Source organism: Sander lucioperca, chromosome 3 (assembly GCF_008315115.2).
Source record: "Sander lucioperca isolate FBNREF2018 chromosome 3, SLUC_FBN_1.2, whole genome shotgun sequence".
NCBI classification, from domain to species: domain Eukaryota; kingdom Metazoa; phylum Chordata; class Actinopteri; order Perciformes; family Percidae; genus Sander; species Sander lucioperca.
In genome coordinates, this window is record NC_050175.1 from 34,233,235 (window position 1) to 34,254,300 (window position 21,066).

General features: G+C 39.7%; 1 protein-coding gene across 4 annotated transcripts in view; it reads left to right on the plus strand.

Annotated features, from left to right (window-relative positions):
* Nucleotides 1-21,066, plus strand: part of lrrk1 (leucine-rich repeat kinase 1) — a 113,669-nt gene that overhangs the window by 15,697 nt on the left and 76,906 nt on the right. For all 4 annotated transcript variants that reach the window (XR_004896907.1, XM_031292688.2, XM_031292689.2 and 1 more), the window contains 2 exons: nucleotides 15,220-15,410; nucleotides 18,323-18,494. Coding sequence is in view for 3 of the 4 variants with exons in the window: in XM_031292688.2 (XP_031148548.1) it covers nucleotides 15,220-15,410; nucleotides 18,323-18,494 (363 nt within the window). In the remaining variant the exon portion in view is untranslated. The remainder of the gene's footprint in view (nucleotides 1-15,219; nucleotides 15,411-18,322; nucleotides 18,495-21,066) is intronic.

Sequence of the window (21,066 nt, forward strand, 5' to 3'; positions counted from 1 at the left end):
GCCTTGTTTATATTCTGCACATGTACGACTGGCTGAGCCTTAAAGCTACTCTGCACTGAGCTCTGATTGCTATTAGTTTACTGACATCCGATCTGATTCCTGATTCTGATGTCCTCGGTTATACTTTCACTCAAGTATGCATGGATGTATTACACTGGGTTTTAATGGAGTATTTAACTGGGACGTGGTCCAAATGTTGCTTCAAATGCTTTTCAACACCTTCAAGAAGTAGACAAAAATGCCGAAATGTGTTTCAGACAGAGGGTGAATACAACAGGAAGTATGAGAAAAATGTTGATTTTTAAACATTAAAGCATGTAAACGTGTTCAAATAGCAACACAACATACAAGTATAAACCTGAAAATGAGCGTAATAGGTCCCCTTTAAAAGTTGAAAAAGCACAAAATGTATGAAAGACAATAGAAATGCTTTCTTTCTCTCTCTGAAAGATGGGTTGAATATTTTAAGGTTTGAATGGAGTTTCTAGCTGAAAGTATAAATAAGTAAGACAATATGTCTCAATTCAGGGGCCGTATCCTTCGAATGAGGCGTTTTTTGAAGGCGTGGCCGCAGACTGCGAAGGCTGAACCGAGCGCTGTTAAATGAGATGATCTGGTCTACAGAGTATTCCTTGTTTGCGTCACCAGCTGGTCCCGCCCTTACCACTTCTGTTGCTGCTCTTCTGCCCAGTGTTGCCAGCTTAAACGTACAATATGTAACTTTCTGCCGCTAGGGGTCTCTCAACCAAAACAATGGATTGTAAACACGTTAGCACCCGGCACCGGCTGGGGCTAACGGTAACTAGCTATTGCTACATGTCCCGGCTGTGTTGTCAGCTATCATCCCGAATGAAGTCTCTTTGTGCCGGGTGAGTGAGGCAGGCAGACCGGAGTGTGCTAGCTGGCTAAATTAGCATTAGATTAATCGTCTATCTAGCTATACAGCTAACGTTGACGTTACTAGTGAACTTATTCGTGGGTTAGCGCAGTGCTGCTTTTATCCATGGTCAAAACAATTATACTACTAATAACTTTATGAGCGTGATGAACAATATTGTAACCAGAGCATGAAGTTAACTTTTTTGACCACCAGCCACTGTGGCAGGTGGATTTTTACCAGCCAGTTTTTTTTTTGTGTCATAAAGGTGAAAAACAGGAATTGCTGTGTCTCTATGATCCTATCCTGTCCTACTGATGGTAGCTTACTCGTGGACATTGCGCGTCATCACGTGCTGTAGTATGGGGGCCCGCCTTGATAATCCTGCATAGGGGCCCGGTGTTGGCTCGTTACGCCACTGCATATAAGAGATGAGATGACTGACAAAATCAGGAGTAGCCTACGCGCACCACAACAACAACAAAACACTGGTGAATGCGCACCATAACACAAGAATTTTTTTTGTATAGTTCTTAAAAATAAAAAAATAAATAAAAAGGAAACTTGTTTTGGGGAGAATAATACTTATTGCTATTAATTCATTACTCTGGGCTGAGATTTCCTTACCTTACCAAAAAGGCTCAGGATGCTGCAAATGTTGGTAAAATATGAAAAAGGCTGGTGGATTTAAGACACAAAATAAGAATGTATTGAATGAATCAAATATGAACATATCTGTCATCGTCAGTGGCTTGTTGATCTTTACATTGTTAGTTAATTTCCTATCCTGGCCTGGGACACCCATTCATACGGTTTAATAAAGTACTTATTGGACTTTAACTTATCATTGCACTTACAATAACGAGAGTGTCCTCAATTTGGGTCATCTTGTACATCTCATCTGCATTTTTTCCTGCATCCACCGTGTGCGTTTGTGTGTGATTGGGTGTGTGTCTGTGCGTGTGTTTGTGTGTGATTGTGTGTGTATGTGTGTGTGTGTCCGTGTGTGTGATTGTGTGTGCGCGTCAGTCGCGGGGGAAACGGAGCAGCCCCGCCCGCTGCAGAGAGCCGACAGATTGAAACAGCAGCCGCTGACTTAAGAGTGAAAAATCGTTACAGCGTACATTGATGTTAAAATGTATACAGGTTGGCAGGACCGTCTGAAATGTTTTGCACGGTCTTTCGCTGTACGTTTTGTTGGTAAATGTGAGATGTTCGAGTCACACACACGTCTCGTCTTCATATCAGAAACTAGGAAATTAATTTTACCCGTTCTCACTCCCGCTTGGTCAGTGGCTGCACGTAGGACTGCTGGGATTGTGTGAATAATGAAAATGCGATAGGGGGCCCCGGCTGTCAATCAATGTCTTCCAGTGATGCGGGCCCCTGATTGGACCAGGCCCGTAAGCAACGGCGTACCCTGCTTACTGATAGTTAGGTGTCTGAATCACTCAATTCTCATTGGCTACCCGCCAACGTGGCAGGTAGATTGACAGTTTCACCCGCCAGTCACAAAAGTTACCCGCATTTGGCGGGTGGGCGGGTGCCAATTTCATGCCCTGGTTGTAACCCTATGATGTTATCCACCAAGCATTAGCTAGCATGAATGTTAGCTACTTGTCAACCAGCACATACATTGTAGTAACATTAAGCTGGATTAATATTGATATGTATCAATAAATAAGGTTTCTGCTGTATTACGGTGTTGCAAAGTGGCATGTAATTAATCACAAAATTATGCATTTTGGCAGAAAAAGCAGTGTTACCAGTATTTTTTTCTGTGACATTGTATGATTTACAATTACTCGAACGTAGCATCTGGGTGCCCGTGTTTTGCCGGAAGTAACGAGTAACTAGATGGTGAAAGGTTATATGACGCCACTGACGGGCGACTAAATGAAACGTGATGTGTCACTGCCCGATGTGAGTCGCGCATGCTCAGATTTAAACTGTTTACGGCATAACGTGTCATACTGAAATTTGTGAAATCTATAAAATAATAAACGTTTCTCTTTACATACAATAACAGAAGATGGTAATCATCTCAAAAACGTTGTAGCTATCTATGACTGTTTGGTTGCTAACGTTAGCTCAAAATGCCATTCAAGTGACAGCCTTTGTTGTGTTTCATTACTAACTTTTAGCTAGCAGTCATTTCAAAAACGTTTTGGCTATCTATGACTGTTTGATTGCTAACGTTAGCTCAAAACGCCATTAAGTGACAGCCTTTATTGGGTTTGATTGCTAACTTGTAGCCAGCAGCAGCAGTCATTTCAAAAACGTTTTAGCTATATATGATTGTTTGATTGCTAACGTTAGCTCATAGACTGTGCGTTAGCTCAAAAATCCGTTAGCTACTTGTCGCAAAGTGACGCATGCGCGACTCACATCTGCACTCGACTCACATCGGGCAGTGACAATGTGTCTGAAAATAAAATAACAGATTTCTCTGGGTTTGACATTTAATGGAAACATTTGGGATAGTGTAACTACACAACTCAAAAGCGTAGTGAAAGCGTAGTGTTGGAACGTCCGCTCCGCATACGTTACGCAGTTAAAATGAATTGAACTTTTATGGCGAGGAACGAGAAGCAAATTGCCTGTATGTGGGAAAACAGCTTTGTCTCACGTATCCGTTTTTTTTTTTTTTTTTGTTGCAATACATAGCATAATTATTAGGGCTGTCAAAATAACACAGAATAAACCATTCCATATTGACGTTTGACCCGGAGCCGTTCTAGCCACCATTGGACTGTAAAATGAAGGAGGGAGACGAGAATGTGCTGCCTGGATCATTATCTGGAACATTGACTTGTAAAAATCTTCTTCCTGCCAACCCTGGCTACCGAAATCTGGCCAAGACTGTATGGCTGCAGCCTGGAGCGTCCCATCTCATGCCTCAAATCTGGTGCCACTGATATGTTTGCTCTTCTCTCTGGTGCTCTGAAGACGATACAGGCAACACAAACACCGCTGCACGGGACGCTAGTTAACACTATACTCGACAGCAGCTAACGTTAGCCTACCGCTAGCTAGTTAACACTATACTCGACAGCAGCTAACGTTAGCCTACCGCTAGCTAGTAGCTGGATTAAACACGGTTACAATGCTGACAGCTAACGCTGAACGGTGTAAAGTTTGACTGTGTTTTACTGTAGAGGACTGTGACTCAACAGCGGGATGTAACAATCTGCAGCTGCCGTCGGAAAAACCTCACAGACGGTGCGTTCAATGAAACTGGTAAACTACAGCTTCGTGGTGCATTTGAAGTTATTGTAAATGTCCTTGGTGGTTGTTTTTGTCGTTCAACAGCAATTTACTAGTGAAATAAGTTATTGTTATACATTATTATTAAATCATTTAATTTTGACCATATGGCCTTAGCAATAAACAAGCCATTCTTTAATGTCACCAACTGTTGTTTAGTACCCTTTGTTTTCTTTTCTTTTTTTACTTTCTTAAAAAGTATCGGTTCAGGCACCGTTAATTATGTATGCGATTAATTTCGATTAATTAATCACAGAGTCTGTAATTAATTAGATTAATTTTTATAATCGATAGACAGCCCTAATAATTATATAATTTTGTCATTCTTTCAGAGGAGGACGGGGGGCCAACAATGGTAAGGCGAAACATTGTAGTTGAAAACTGTGTGTGTGTGTTAGGGCTGCACAATTAATCGCAATTGTATCGAAATCACAATATGGACTAGTGCAATATCCAAATCGCAGGGGGGCGCAATATTTGTTAATGGCAAAATATGTGTCAAAGCATTCTGAATTAAGTATTGTGGTGCTGCAGAGATGCCCCGGCCTAACAAATCGTATCCTGCAGACTAAAGAAAAAATCTTTGTTTGGTACAGATCCTCGCAAAAACCACACTATAATCATTTTAATTTCTTTCAATGTTAATCATTTTCAATGGAAATGAGAATGATACAAAAACGATCTTTCCCTCCAATACCGTGAATCATATCGCAATCGTAATATCAGTCAAAATAATCGCAATTAGATATTTTCCTCATATCGTGCAGCCCTAGTGTGTGTCAAACTTCACTAATTAGCTTATCTCAATCAGCTTTGTGTTCCCACCTGCAATTAAAGGTTGCCATGGTGATAACTGCTTTGTGAGTCCAGGTTGAGAGACTTCATTTCACAGAGAAATAAAGTCCTCAAACTTTTCGACGCAAGTAAATCGGCACTGATAACTTGGAATCTTACGTTTTTAAAGCTACGATGCTTTTTTCGCATCACCTTTTTAGGGATGCACTGATATGAAGATCTTGCTGTTATGGCCGAAAACCGATATTTACTGATATGCATAAAACAAGTTTCTATGATAATCATATTTTGTACATACTGAAAACGTGTAAATAGTGTAAATAAAATACAAAAAATAATCTTTTTTTGTGCAAAACATTTGGAAAAGCCCATGAATCATAAGTTTACTGCATTGTTTCCTCTCAACAAGTAAAGGTGCAGTAGGTAAAACTAACGTTCTGTCATATTTGCTGAAACTGACCCTATGTTCGAGTAGAACTACTTGAAGCAGGTGATGAAAAAAAAATAAATTTGAGAGTTTCTTCACAAAATGCTGTTTATCAATGTAAATATTACTTACAGTAGAACTACATGAAGCAGGTAATTAAAAAAAAATCTGGCTCCTCTGGCACCACCGAGCAAAAATCCACAGCTCCATGTTCAGATGCACCTATCAGGGCTAGGGGGGGGTGTCTTAACTGCGTGTCAATCACTGCTCATGCACATGCATTCATTCTCCCTTGTGGGGAGAGGGGCTTATGAGACCGTTTTAGCAGAAGGGGGGACGGACTGAGAAGTTGTCGATGTTCAAATTTTTTGGCTAAGTCTTGGATCTCCGCAATCCTACCTACAGCATCTTAACAGGGCCACCATGAAAAACACAAGTAGGGAAGGGAATTACTGGAATTGTTGGGTTTTGTCTTGAGATAACTCTTGTTATGATTTGATACTATAAATAAAATTGAATTGAAACTTACAGTTTTAGTTTTAGGCTACTTTTAACTTGTAGCAGGTGTATAAGATGAAGATCTAAGTTGTTATACTGCTATACTATGCTCTAATATTTTATATTATTATAGTAGTTGTGATAGTGAGCGGGGGAAAGAGGCCCAAACGCAGGGAGAAGCAGGCAGGCAGGAGATGGTTTGAGCTTGAGGTTTTATTTAACAAAAAGCGGCAGTACAGAGACTGGAAAAACACGGGGGGAAAAAACACACAGGGAATAACTTACTGGAACAAAAGAACGCTGGGAAGATTTAAAAAAAAAACAGGCACAAAACAGACAGGGTGGAAACACGAACTGATCAGAAGAAGACACAAACTGACGGGCAAAACGCAAGGACGCAAAACAATCTGACACCAGACAAAGGAAACACAGGGGCTAAATAAACTAGGTAACGAGAAGACACAAGACAGGTGACACCAGGGCTGGGGAACAGGTGGAGCACATCAGACAATCACACAGGCGGGAAAACAAAGGAAGTAAAACTAGACAAGACAGACTATCAAAATAAAACAGGAAACAGAACATAAACAGGGAAATGCACAACAGGGAACAGAAAAATACACAACAAAATATACACAGACCACAATACACAACACAGGATAAATTTACAAGACAGGGAACAGAAAAATACAGAATAAATGTACAAAAACAGGAAACATATAGGAAACTACAAACAGGCAACAGAAATAGAACAAAATACAAAGCAAAATACTGAAACCATAACAGTAGTTGTATTATATTATGTTTACTACTATTACATTACACCGATACTATACTTAATACTACCCTACCGGTATTAATAATACATTGAATTTTGTACTTCTCTATCTGTACTGAACATTCCATCCATTCATTTGAATAGGGGAAATTTACCGAAAAAACGTTGAATATTTCTCGTAAGGTCTGAATAATGAAAGTGATAATGTCCATATTGAGCTGAACAATAAAAAAAAAAAAAAATGCAATGAAGCCTCTAGGTTAAAAGATGTGGAAGGAGTTAAGTTATTTAAAAAAAATACAGAATAATAACAATAAAGGTTTTGTAGAAGAACATAGGTTGCTTCTTGCATTCACACCCCAAAAAGTAAAAAGTAGGAAAGGTAGAAAACATCTGAATGCAACAGGGCTCTCAAGTGTCACGCTTTGAGCGTGACAGTCACTCATTTCGGCATTTTGTCACGCACTCCCGCCACACATTGTATTTCTCACGCGGAAAAACTATTTATAATATATTTAATATGCCGCAGTGCCCAAAATTTCTCTGGCGCGCCGCTCTCACTATGGAACCGGCAGGAATCAAGCGCATCTCCCATGGAGTTCTTAGTTGAGCCTGCCACTTATCAGCCAATCAAAAAAAAGAAAGGGCAATAGCCAATCACAAAATAGCACTATTGTATCTGGGTAAGATTTAACTCAACAACCAATGAAAAAAAAAAGCATAGAGCAGCGTACAGACACTTCCCTAAACGTTCGCTCATTCAGAGACCAGAGTCTCAAACGGGGCTCTGTCTCTGTCAGAAGGTCTGAGATCTACCGTATCAGCAGAGCAATCACGTAATGCACAGCAGACTATGGTGCAGGTAGATTATTTTCTGAAATATAGTGACTATTATAACTTTATTTTTCTCAAAATATCACGACTCCTCCACATCTCAGAGAACACAGATATATTTTGAGTGTGCACAAAGTTTTGAACATGAGCAGAAATCTTGCTCAAATTTAACAATATTACAGTCCAGGGGTTTATTAATAAATTTAAATTGAAATAATGTATGTATAATTAATGTATCATTGAGGTGAGTAATTGTCATATGCACATTTAAGGAGGTTACTTCCTCAACAAAAGATGCAAAAGAGAAGGGAAGAGTAAATGATGCTATGATATGAATAAATAGATGCAGGCAATACAGAATGCCTGAGAGCCTTATTGCAATATATTCCATTATGTTTTTATATTTGGATTGTAATCTATGTTTCCCTTTACATAAATATATTTCCAGCATAAATTGATTCAGAAAAAGGTAGAAATAGGTGCATACAAATTCACCAGAATGCAGGAAATGAAGTGTTTAATGGTGAAGTGTTTTTTTTTTTGTTTTGTTTTTTGGGGGGGGGGGGGGGTGTCACTCTTGCCGGTCTTCAAAACTTGAGATACCTGATGCAAACAAGGAAGACGTGTCAGGATGACCACTGATCTCCATTACCAGCGGACACAACATTACTATACAAGCCCCCCTTTAATCTGATGGAGGACATCATCTGTACGGTTAAAGTTGCTATTTTGTGCATTAGATATACCCAATTTATATATCCATTTCATTGACCACAAATAAAGTGCTTTATTTTAATTTATTTTTCACACTGCAATTTTTGAGAACTACTCTATACTGAGCGAATTACAGATACATTTGGTCTACAGATAAATACACTGAAAAGCTATTGTTGGAAAAAAATAACCATAAATAGGTAAATTATGAGCTGAGGGTTTGATTTCATGAAAATCTTCAGGATTATTATTATTAAATTAAATTTAAAAAAAAAACACACTTCATTAATGTAAAACTAACACCATCCATTTACAGAAGTAGCCCACATAGTGTAAGTGATCTCTTCTTAGCTGCAGTGTTTCATCAAAAGAGGAAGCTTGTGGTGGGTTTGTCTGTTGGCCTTCAGGATCACTGTGTCACCATGCATAGACATGAAGCTGTTGAAAGTTACAAATAGCATTTGGTATCTTTGAGAGCCATCTGACTTTATAAAACAAGTCAACTCAAATACCTTAGGCCAGTGGTTCCCAAACTGGGGGGACCAGAGTTTTAACGGGGGGCTGAGGGAGGCTACATATGAATTAATAATGCATTGTTCCCCTGCACTGCTAGAAAAGCATGGACAAGTTTGGGAAAGGACTGCCAGTTAAACGTAAAGCAGACCGCGAAGCCACACCAACAACCCTACAGCTACCAAAACAAAGCTGAGAAAATATGTAGTAGTGACCACAAATCCATCTAAGGAGCCTGATTTGAGTGCCAGTCTCCCAGTCGAATCGTCGCTATGTCGTCTCATTGACTATCCCTTCGCGGAGAAACAGCTGATTGTGGCGCATCCTGAATACAAATATTTTTAGCGATGGGGGGGGAAGCACTGCCTTATGTATATCTACAAATACATTTTGTTAGGGTTAGACATTCAAAGTCTCGATATTAGAGTATCTGTGTAAGTCTTCTCATCAGTAGAATGACACCACTGATTTGTTTCCAGTACATGTTCAAAGTTTAGTTTTAATATAAATATTGTCTATTGGATGTGTGCACGGTTGAGTGTGACAGCTGATTTAGTTAATAATAATGTTGTTGCTACCAGCTGTGCGTGTTAGGATGGAATTCTGTCCACAGTGGATGTGAAGCTGCCTCCTTCTTGTGGTCCAGCACTGACAGAGGGAAAATGAAACCGTTGGTTAATGTTTGGTGTTGAGATGATCAAGGTGGAAATTCCCCTGAAAGCTTCACACTGACACTGATCAGGAGCACCCATGAACCCCTGCTGATATGTGGTGGTCATGTTATAAACTACTGTTTAATACTGATCACTCTCTCAAGTCTAGCAGAATGTTTTTGTTTGTTTTTTTCAAATAGAAATCCTTGTAAATCAGCATTTAACAAATTGTGGAGAGCTAAAAGTCTCCAATAAAACCACTGAATATATGATTATATTAGGTGGTTTAGCAGCTCCTTAAGCTACTTACTTATTACTTAATACTGCAGTAGTTAGAATAAAAATAAATAAATTAAAAAAAACTGAATTTGAAGTAGAATGCAACTCTCCCTCTCTCGTCTTGTCTACCCCTCCCAGAGGACGAGCACGGCCATGCACTGGCTTTATACAATAACATTTACATGACTAACTACGTAACTAACGTAACTACACACACTGTAACCTACACAGTCTCAAGTAAAAGTGGAAGTAGAAAAAAAATAATACTCCAGTAGAGTACATACAGCCGTTTAGTACTAAGTACAGTAGTGAAGTAGTTCTACTTCGTTACTATACATCTCTGCTTAAAGCACTTTTTAATGGGGGCGCCCCCAGTGCTGTTGTTCTAAACTGAATCCTGCATGTATTTATTATCTTGCATCACATTCAAATGCATTCTGCCATCATTTATATAATAAAAAGGTAATAAAAGGCTTAGCACCAGCGATGGTCGGGGGGGGGGGGGGGGGCCCCCATGCCCATTTGGTATTAACAGCTAATCTTTAGCTTTTTGACGAAGCAGTTTAAGATAGCAGGAAGAGGTGGAGTTAGATTACCTTTTTTATTTTTCTTAAGAATGTGGCCAAAGTGTACAGATAACATTTGGATTTTGCCTCCAGACAATGTCTGGCTGATCTGACAGCGTTCAGATTGCAATGTGTTCTGCTGCATTTACATTAGAGCTGAAAAGATTAGTCAATCAATTCATTAGTCGTCTGACAGGAAATGTGTCGACAACTTCTTTTTGTAATCAATTCATTGCTTTAGTAATTTTACAAGCAAAAAACATTTGATGGCTGCAGCTTCTCAAATGAATTTCCAGGTCTTACATTATGGTAAACTGAATATCTTTGCGTTTTGGACTGTTGGTGCTCTAGGAAATTGTGAACTGATGATCCTCTAGTCCCTCTCAAGTCTCCTCCTCCTCTCTAGTCACATCCACTGCTAATCACACTCATGGAGACTTAACCATATCTCCACTATAGAGCTCAACAGTGATTGCCCACTTTTTGAACGTCTCTGGTTTCGGAAGGGATTTTCACATTTTTGTCACTGTTACGCTTAAGATCGTGGGTAGTGTAGTACTTCTCCATGACATTGCGAACAAAACATGTTTTTATCAAAGCAAGGTTGATTTCACATGGACTTGTGGCTTCTACATGAGCATAAATCCTTGTTTCACAATCTCTTAGCTTGTGGTAAGTCTACAGACATTCAGACATTATGGCTAAGAATTAAAATCCTTGTGGAGAAAATGAATGGGATTTTTACTTTGTTGATGTAGCAGAAGTCAGGAGTGTATGTTCCAGATGGACAAGTGTAAGGGAAAATTAAGTAATGGAGGGGATTTTGGCATCGTCATCCCTCTCAATGTCTTCTTTTAGCTTTCCCAGACAGGTTGTGTAAGGCTGTGTTAGGGGAGTATTGATGGTGGATGGGTGGTGCATTTGTGTCTAATGGTTTCACTCCCTCAGGCTTTCTCATATGGCCTTAGCAGCCCAGTCAGACTCTCTTTGTCTTAATTATTTATTGGAAAGCCACTGGGCTGCAGGAAGCAGGCACATTTAGCTGAAACACTGCTGCAAGAGGAAACCGAAGTGTTCGCTGACTAAATGAATAACCAGTCTGACTGACAGTAAGGCCCAGATTTACCAGCATTGACTGCTGTTTGTGTGTTTGAGTTACGAGCAACTGTTTCATCTTATTTACCAAGAAATGAATCTACAGTATATACAGTGTGATGTGCAAAAACAAGAAAAAGAAAACCATGGAGTTAACTAGTAATTACCAACTGTCAGTTCTAAATGAACAGGCTTATTTTGTGCAATGATATTTACACCTTTTACAGCTGGAAACCAGAAAGAAAACCACCTGCTGTGGTCTGACTCCTGTTTGCATGGGCCTAATATTACCTGAGGAAGTGCCATGATCTGCCTGCACTGTTTATAGAACACAAAGTGTCAAAGTTTATATAAGTATGCGTCATTGAGGAAGACTTCCTGTCCAGTACAAGCCGTAAACAATCTATCATTTTCAGTCACATTGACCACTGAAACACATTCTGAGTTTGGAAAGAGGATATTTCCTAGCCTTGTAATGATATCAGTGTTGTTTTTGTACTCCAAAGTTTAAGCAAACTACGTCAAATTACATAATGAGCCATAATTTTGAGAAAAAGGTCGTCAAAGTCTGCAGTAAATTTATAGGTATTATTCAAATGAATCGAAAAAGTAAACCAACTCATCTAGTCAAGTACATGGCCATTTGGCACACCCAGAGCCATGACACGCCTATACCCACGTGCACATTCAATATACAATTTGAATGAAAAGTTTAGGTTGTGCGCATTTTTGTGGTCATGTTTGAGCACAGTCTTATGTACATGTTAACTTATATATGGTAGAACAATTTGCCACATAGGGTAATTCAGATAAAGAAGCGGCATGTGAACAAACAAGTATACCCAACCGTGGGTCGGAACCGAACCCGCGGCCGCTGCGACAAAGACTGAACCTCTGTACATGGGGCACACGCCAGGTGAGCTAACCAGGCAACCCGACATCTGACTGATTATGATAGAGCATGTAACAAATATAAAATAATTGTCTCCGTAATGACTTTCCAAAGTTGTAAAGTTCTGACACATGACTTCTGTGCAGTCTAATAGTCCTCATGGATCTAGTACTCAAACTGGGCTAAGTACTTCATCGTTTTATCAGTACCTTAAACATAATGCCCCCTCCATACTCTTTCATTGCAGTGCAATTTTTGGTCTGATCGCCCTGTTTGGGTGGTGTCAGAGAAAAGCTCATTGTTGTAAGCTTCTAATGTGATTTAGGGATATCTGAAATGCTGTAAATGTAAGTCACCATACAATACTGTCCTTCACAATAGTGTTGGTTATAAGGAACGTATTACAATAGGTTCTGCAACACACTGGTTGTCAGTGGAAAAAAGTGGTCCCATCTCATTGTGAGACACAGTCACTGGCGGTTGATTTAGGGCTTTGGAAACTAAGAAGGGCTGCATCAAAACGCTGACAGAATAAGAAATGTAGGACCAAATTGTCACCAGATGACTGCCATTACAAACCAACCAATCAATCAATCAATCAGAATACAGCATTAAAATGACAGACTACGTTAGCTGATGTTCTATTATAAATGCTCATAGATAATACAGTTGGGTTCGGAAATATTTGGACAGTGCCACCATTTTCATAATTTTGCCCCATGCGCTAACACAGTGGATTTGAAAGAAACAAAACGTTCAGCTTTATTTTGAGGGTATTTACATCAAAATTGGAGGAAGGGTTTAGGAATTACACACATTTTCATACGTAGTCCACTTATTTCAAGGGACTTCAAATAATTGGACAAATTAATATAATCATAAATAAAATGTTCATTCTTAATACTTTATTGAGAATCCTTTGCAGGCCATGACTGCCTGAAGTCTGGAACCCATAGACATCACCAAACGTTGCGTTTCCTCCTTTGTGATGCTTTGACAGGCATTGACTACAGCTGTCTTCAGCTGTTGTTTGTTTGCAGGTCTTTCTGCCTTAAGTTTTGTCTTAAGCAAGTGGAATACATGCTCGATTGGATTGAGATCAGGTGATTGACTCGAACAGACAGAATGTTCCTATAGACTTTAGAATTCATGCGGCTGCTTCCATCTTCTGTCATATCATCAATAAACACTAGTGAACCAGTGCCACTGGAAGCCATTAATGCCCATGCCATTACACTGCCGCCACCATGTTTTATAGATGATGTGGTGTGCTTCGGATCAAGAACCGTCCCAAGCCTTCTCCATACTTTTCTCTTCCCATCATTCTGGTACAGGTTGATCTTAGTTTCATCAGTCCAAAGAATGCTGTTCCAGAACTGGGCTGGCTTTTTTAGATGTCTTTTGGCAAACTCTAATCTGGCTTTTCTATTCTTGAGGCTTATGAATGGTTTGCACCTTGTGGTGAACACTCTGTATTTGCTCTCGGGAAGTCTTCTCTTTATGGTAGACTTGGATAATGATACGCCTGCTTCCTGGAGAGTCTTCTTCACTTCACTAGATGTTGTGAAGGGGTTCTTTTTTACCATGGAAAGGATCCTGCGATCATCAACCACTGTTGTCTTCCGTGGACGTCCGGGCCTTTTTGTATTGCTGAGCTCACCGGTAGGCCTGTCACGATAACAAATTTTGCTGGACGATAAATTGTCCCAGAAATGATTACGATAAACGATAATATTGTCGTTCTGAGACCATTTTCATCTAATACAATGATAATGGCATAATAATGCAGGTACCCCTTTTCAAAGATCCATAAACTTTTATTTCTAAAGAATATTTAACAATGGAACTGGAAGACATTTTAAATATCCACAATAAATGAACAAAACAACCAAAAACAATAAATAAAATGGACTCTCAGTCTGTTAACAAAAAAATGCACTTGAATAAAAACCAAACACAACCAAAAACAATAAATAAAATGGAAACTTTTCCGGCCGCGATAATTTCCATTTAAAAATTTATTGAACTCATTTTTATTTATCATGCGATTATCTGATTTATTGCATATTGCGACAGGCCTACTCACCGGTGCGTTCCTTTTTTCTCAGAATGTACCAAACTGTTGATTTGGCCACTCCTAATGTTTCTGCTATATCTCTGATGGATGAAACAGCTTTTGACTCAATTGTCCAATTACTTTAAGTCCCTTGAAATGACGGGACTATGTATGAAAATGTTTGCAATTCCTAAACCCTTCCTCCAATTTTGATGTAAATACCCTCAAATTAAAGCTGAAAGTCTGCACTATAATTTCATCTCAATGATTTAATTTCAAATCCATTGTGTAAGCGCACAGGGCCAAAATTATGAAAATTGTGTCACTATCCAAATATTTCTGAACCTAACGGTATATATGTCCATGCATGCCACACTGCTGTGTTATGTATTTCATTAAGTCGGAAAAACCTGTGCCAATGACCAAAGCTGAAAACACGAGTGAGGCAGATGAGGACATGATGTAAAAGTCTCTGCTTGAATATATCTCTGTGACTTTTACAAAACATGACATTTCACAAAACCCAACGTTTCACAAAACACGTTTCACAAAACACGACATTTCACAAAACACAATGGCATTCAGAAACTAGAGAACACCTTGCAATAGGATCACACCAGCCATTATGCCAAATCAGGCCAGGGGGTAAAGCTTACCTACTTCCTACCCCACTACTTCTGGTGCACTTGGCCTTTGATGTCAACCACATTCCCCAACACACAACATTTCACAAAACTCAACATTTCACAAATGTAACCAGCCACTAATTCATTCAGCTGTTACTAGTTCATGCCTTGAAAACATTATTTAATAAGGTGACTGGGCGTATGCTGCTAACAGGACTACAGTAATACGATGTGTTCAACCTGGCATGCTGCCACAAGCCTCTATGATTTCATTCCTCCTCACAAATACTCTTTTTAACTCCCATTTGACCACTGTTGTCCCTCTTGTGTCTGTCCTCTGCTCTCTCAGGCCCTGGGGAGGAAATGGGAGCCAAGGTATCGTTGGTTGAGGGTCCAGGTCCCGGCTCTGCACTGGTTCCTTCTCCCACTCTGGAGAACATCCGGGCAGCCTATGAAGATGGAGAGGGGGAGGCTGCCAGGGATTTGATCCAACAAGCCTGCTGTGTGGAGTGCAGCGCAGGGATGCCCCACATCAACGGGGTGAGCACACTTAAAGTATACAGTCACATTGTCAACTGCTCTGCTGGTTGCACTATGATCATCACTTTAAAATTATGTGTAATGTGGGGTAGAAACTGGTCACAGTGATACGCTGACAAGTCTTTGCTTTGCTTTTATGAAGAAAAAAAAACATGTTTGTACTTTGATTACATACTGTACATAGTAAATTAGTGTGGAAGAGTTATATCGTAAATGATGTTGGTTGGGCACCAATGACTAGTGTGAATTCAGGGTTTTTCCTGGCTCAGAATGGGCTTTTAGGGGGACACATATTAAAGGTGCTGTAGGTAGGATTGCGAAGATCCAGGACTTTAAAAAAAAAATAAAAAAATGAACATCAACAACTTCTCAGTCCCTCCCCCCTTTCCGCTAAAGTCCAAAACGGTCTCCTAAGTCCCTCCCCCCACAAGGGAGAATAAATGCGTGTGCATTAGCAGTGATTGACATGCAGTTAGACACCCCCCTTGCCCTGATTGGTGCATCTGAACAGGGAGCTGTGGATTTTTGCAAATCGCACTACAGGCTGTAGGTGGTGCCAGAGGAGCCAGATTTTTTTTTAATTACCTGCTTCATGTAGTTCTACTCTAAGTAATATTTACATTGATAAACAGCATTTTGTGAAGAAACTCTCAAATTTAAAATGAAACTAAAATGTCTGTGTTTTGTCCTTTTATAAAAGAAAGCAGGGTATAAATCAGCCACTCTTTCATCAGAGCCAAAATATACCAATAGTTTAGTATTACACACAGTGGAACAAATATAAGAAGGGACTAAACTAGGTTTGGTACTTGAGCTCATTATGTCCTTGGAAGAACACCAAACACCAATTAAAGAAAATAAGAAAAAAGGCAAAGGAAGTTTTGTGAGTTGGATCATTCTGTTTTCATCAGTTTGCAGGGACACTCAATCTTTATTTGTTTATGAGTTAAAAGAAGACTTTCCTGTTTATGTCATTCACATTGATCTGATGGCTTTTGCTGTTATGGTGACATCAGCCTGTACTAATGACTCAGCTCATTTACCAAATAACTCTTGGACATGGGATTCTCCAAAAAGAACAGTTTTTTTCTTTGCTCCTATCCTGTGTTATAGTTGCATTATTTAGAGATACAGAGTGTTCCCTGCAGTGGTGCAGGGCTCTGTGTTTGTTGTGTTTGTTATGAGGAGTGTTTGGATGTGCTGCTCTTGATGTCTTTATTTGGAAATGCATCCTTCCCCCAGCCCCTTTCCATAAACCATGCTAAAAAAATATGCATTAAAGTCCTACACCTGATTTAAATGAACCCAACAAATCAGTTGGGGCTAAAGTGTTTCCATAAAGGTCAATTCAAGCTCACACTATAAGACTAAATTGAGCCTGCTTCAAGTAGTGAGGGTCATCCTGTTTTGGAACAAATTTCAGTCAACTGATAGTTCATCCCACGTTTAGTGTAATCACCCACACAATGTGTGATACACTTGGTGTAAGTGTTCTATGCTGTCGACTGGTTTAGAGGAAATAGAAAATGTAATACTTTGGCGTATCTCTGCCATCATGGACCAAACTGACAGTGTTAAAGGAAGGAGCGTAAAACCTGAAAAACCAGTCCCCCTTGATCAGTGAACAAGATAACTAATTTTATTACCTTTATTTATGTTGGAGACTTAAGCAGGGAGAATGTGTCCACTTCTATTCAAGTCTGAAGCTGTTGTTGTCATTGAGGCTCAACACTGTTCCAACAGAAACCAAGAGATTAGTTTTTACTAGTGATGCCCAGTGTTGGTCATCTTACTTTAAAAAAGTAATTAGTTACAGTTACAAATTACTTCTCCCAAAAAGTAATTGAGTTAGTAACTCAGTTACCACATTGTAAAAGTAATTAGTTACTCAGCAAAGTAACTGTGACGTTATTTTTTTATGTTCTATAACGCTATTACGTTCTATAACATCTTTAACGTCAAAGATGTTTATATTAACTGATTGAAGACGCTAGCTGCATTTGGGTTTGGGGTTGGATTAGCAGCAGCAACAAGTGTCGTGTTAGCATGTGTTGATGTGAGGTGCTTCATAAGATTCGAGTTGCTTGAGGCAGACGTGGATAAAGTCTTTTTTCCTGGGCATAGCGTGCATGTTACATAAACATTGTTGCCTTTAATTTCAATGAGCGAGAAGTAGTGCCGGTACTTCCAGTTCGAGAACGCTACCTTTGAATTTCCCGTTCAATCAACAGTACAAGTTCAAGTAGTACAAAGAATTCCCAAGGCAAGCAATGCAACAAGTACACTACATTAAGTCTAAAAGGACAACTAATATATGCAATGTAATTATACCATATTATGAACATTATTGTCAATCTTCTGATCGCATATTTTTTACTGGGTAACACCCGATAGAAATCAGCGGCCCATCAATCGGGGCAACCCTAGTTTTTACACTTTAGCAACTGTCTCAACTCTAAACTTGTTTAAGTTTGTTTAGAAGTAGACCCACACTTCACTGAAACATACAGTGTGAGATGTATGCTTATATTCATCTGTGTATGTCTTGAGATTACTGTAAATCAAAAGTTTAAAAAAGCTTGGCGAGGCGCTAATGAGCAAGACATGGTGTAAAATGTTTTTCATAGAACTCCGGTAGAACCGTGAATATTTAAGAATAAATTCAGCGCTTTCTTTACTTTTATTAAAACCAAACTAAAGTTCTGTTTAGACAGAAACTCAGCTCCAGAGGCATCACCCCCTTTTTTATGGGATTGTGCCAAAGCCTATATTAGAGGCCTTATTATTGCATTTTCAAGTGCCAAAAAAACACCAGTTATCAACCTATGTCTCAGTGTGTGTGTGTGTGTGTGTGTGTGTGTGTGTGTGTGTGTGTGTGTGTGTGTGTGTGTGTGTGTTACCTGTTGTTACAGTTACGTCTCCTGTGTTTGGCCACTCAACATGGTGATCTGCAGAGTGTGTGTTACCTCCTGAAAGAAGCCCGTATCTCTGTGCCCCAGGAGCCATCCAACAGCAACCCAGCCATCCTGGCAGCATACTATGGCCACGCCAGCTTGGTCAAAGAGCTGCTGGATTCCATACCTGGTAGGAGGAAAAACAGCTCAACATGCATGATATATACTGTAGATCAGGGCGAGCCTTTTGTTTCATTAATAACATGTATTCATTCATTTTTTAATCGAATTCCAGTTTATTTGATTACATTTGTGGTGCCACTGTTACTGCTATTAAAGTTAATGTTTTTAAAACCTTAAATTAAAATTACATTAATTAAAGAAGGGGCACTGTCAAAGTTAGTTTACTAGTTATTGCTAGTACCTCTCAGCGCGTGAAGCAGTTGTATAATGTCCACTATGGCTCTAGACGAACCGTATCAAGTCTGAGAAGATAACCCTCGACTTGTAGGCTACAAATGTATACCAAAAAAACTTTCATTACAAACTGGAGGTGTGGAGTTGGTCGAGAGATAGCCATTTACCAGACAAAGAGGGTCTAATAAAAGAATGATAAGGGTTGAAGTGTGGAAAATGTAGGATTCAGTGTTTGAAACAAAAGGGATTAAAAGTCAGGATATCTAGGCCTCTGCTGCTTTGAACAATACAAAATCACTGCCATAGTTACGCTTTGATATGCCCCAACCACAAGTTGACGGGATTGGTTCCTTACTCATGTGATGTACAGTGGGGAGAACACGTATTTGATACACTGCCGATTTTGCAGGTTTTCCTACTTACAAAGCATGTAGAGGTCTGTCATTTTTATCATAGGTACAATTCAACTGTGAGAGGTGGATTCTAAAACAAAAATCCAGAAAATCACATTGTATGATTTTTAAATAATTAATTTGCATTTTATTTCATGACATAAGTATTTGATCACCTACCAACCAGTAAGAATTCCGGCTCTCACAGACCTGTTAGTTTTTCTTTAAGAAGCCCTCCTGTTCTCCACTCATTACCTGTATTAACTGCACATGTTTGAACTCGTTACCTGTATAAAAGACACCTGTCCACACACTCAATCAAACAGACTCCAACCTCTCCACAATAGCCAAGACCAGAGAGCTGTGTAAGGACATCAGGGATAAAATTGTAGACCTGCACAAAGCTGAGATGGGCTACAGGACAATAGGCAAGCAGCTTGGTGAGAAGGCAACTGTTGGCGCAATTATTAGAAAATGGAAAAAGTTCAAGATCAAGGTATCAATGATCATGAGGAAGTTGAGGGATCAACCCAGAACTACACGGCAGGACCTGGTCAATGACCTGGTCAATGACCTGAAGAGAGCTTGGACCACAGTCTCAAAGAAAACCATTAGTAACACACTACGCCGTCATGGATTAAAATCCTGCAGCGCACGCAAGGTCCCCTTGCTCAAGCCAGCGCATGTCCAGGCCTGTCTGAAGTTTGCCAATGACCATCTGGATGATCCAGAGGAGGAATGGGAGAAGGTCATCGGGTCTGATGAGACAAAAATAGAGCTTTTTGGTCTAAACTCCACTCGCCGTGTTTGGAGGAAGAAGAAGGATGAGTACAACCCCAAGAACACCATCCCAACCGTGAAGCATGGAGGTGGAAACATCATTCTTTGGGGATGCTTTTCTGCAAAGGGGACATGACGACTGCACCGTATTGAGGGGAGGATGGATGGGGCCATGTATCGCGAGATCTTGGCCAACAACCTCCTTCCCTCAGTAAGAGCATTGAAGATCGAGCATTGAGGGTCGTGGCTAGGTCTTCCAGCATGACAACGACCCGAAACACACAGCCAGGGCAACTAAGGAGTGGCTCCGTAAGAAGCATCTCAAGGTCCTGGAGCGGCCTAGACAGTCTCCAGACCTGAACCCAATAGAAAATCTTTGGAGGGAGCTGAAAGTCCGTATTGCCCAGCGACAGCCCCGAAACCTGAAGGATCTGGAGAAGGTCTGTATGGAGGAGTGGGCCAAAATCCCTCCTGCAGTGTGTGCAAACCTGGTCAAGAACTACAGGAAATGTATGATCTCTGTAATTGCAAACAAAGGTTTCTGTAGCAAATATTAGGTTCTGCTTTTCTGATGTATCAAATACTTATGTCATGCAATAAAATGCAAATGAACTACTTAAAAATCATACAATGTGATTTTCTGGATTTTTGTTTTAGATCCGTCACTCACAGTTGAAGAGTACCTATGATCAAAATTACAGACTACTACATGCTTTGCAAGTAGGAAAACCTGCAAAAACGGCGGTGTATCAAATACTTGTTCTCCCCACTGTATGTAGCCCTGGTTGTCTAAATCTGGAATTTAGAGACTCATTGGTACTCTGCAGTTTCAGGGCAGAAATGTTCAGCCATGGCTTTGGCTGCTCATTATACTCATGATATGTTTTGTAGCATATAAAAAACACCATATGGACATGTTTACAATCATAACATTATGACAATCTTGATTTAAAGGTATAATATGTAGGAGGTATTGCTTACCACACAGTGTTTAAAGTTGGCCCAGAGAGAGAGAGAGAGAGAGAGAGAGAGAGAGAGAGAGAGAGAGATATCAAACTGCTAGAGAGCGAATAAAGAGCAGCTCAAAACAATTCACACACATCAGAATAAGACAAATACACATTAAATAGGCATAGGAAAATATACAAAAACTATTGTAAGAAATAGAAAAAA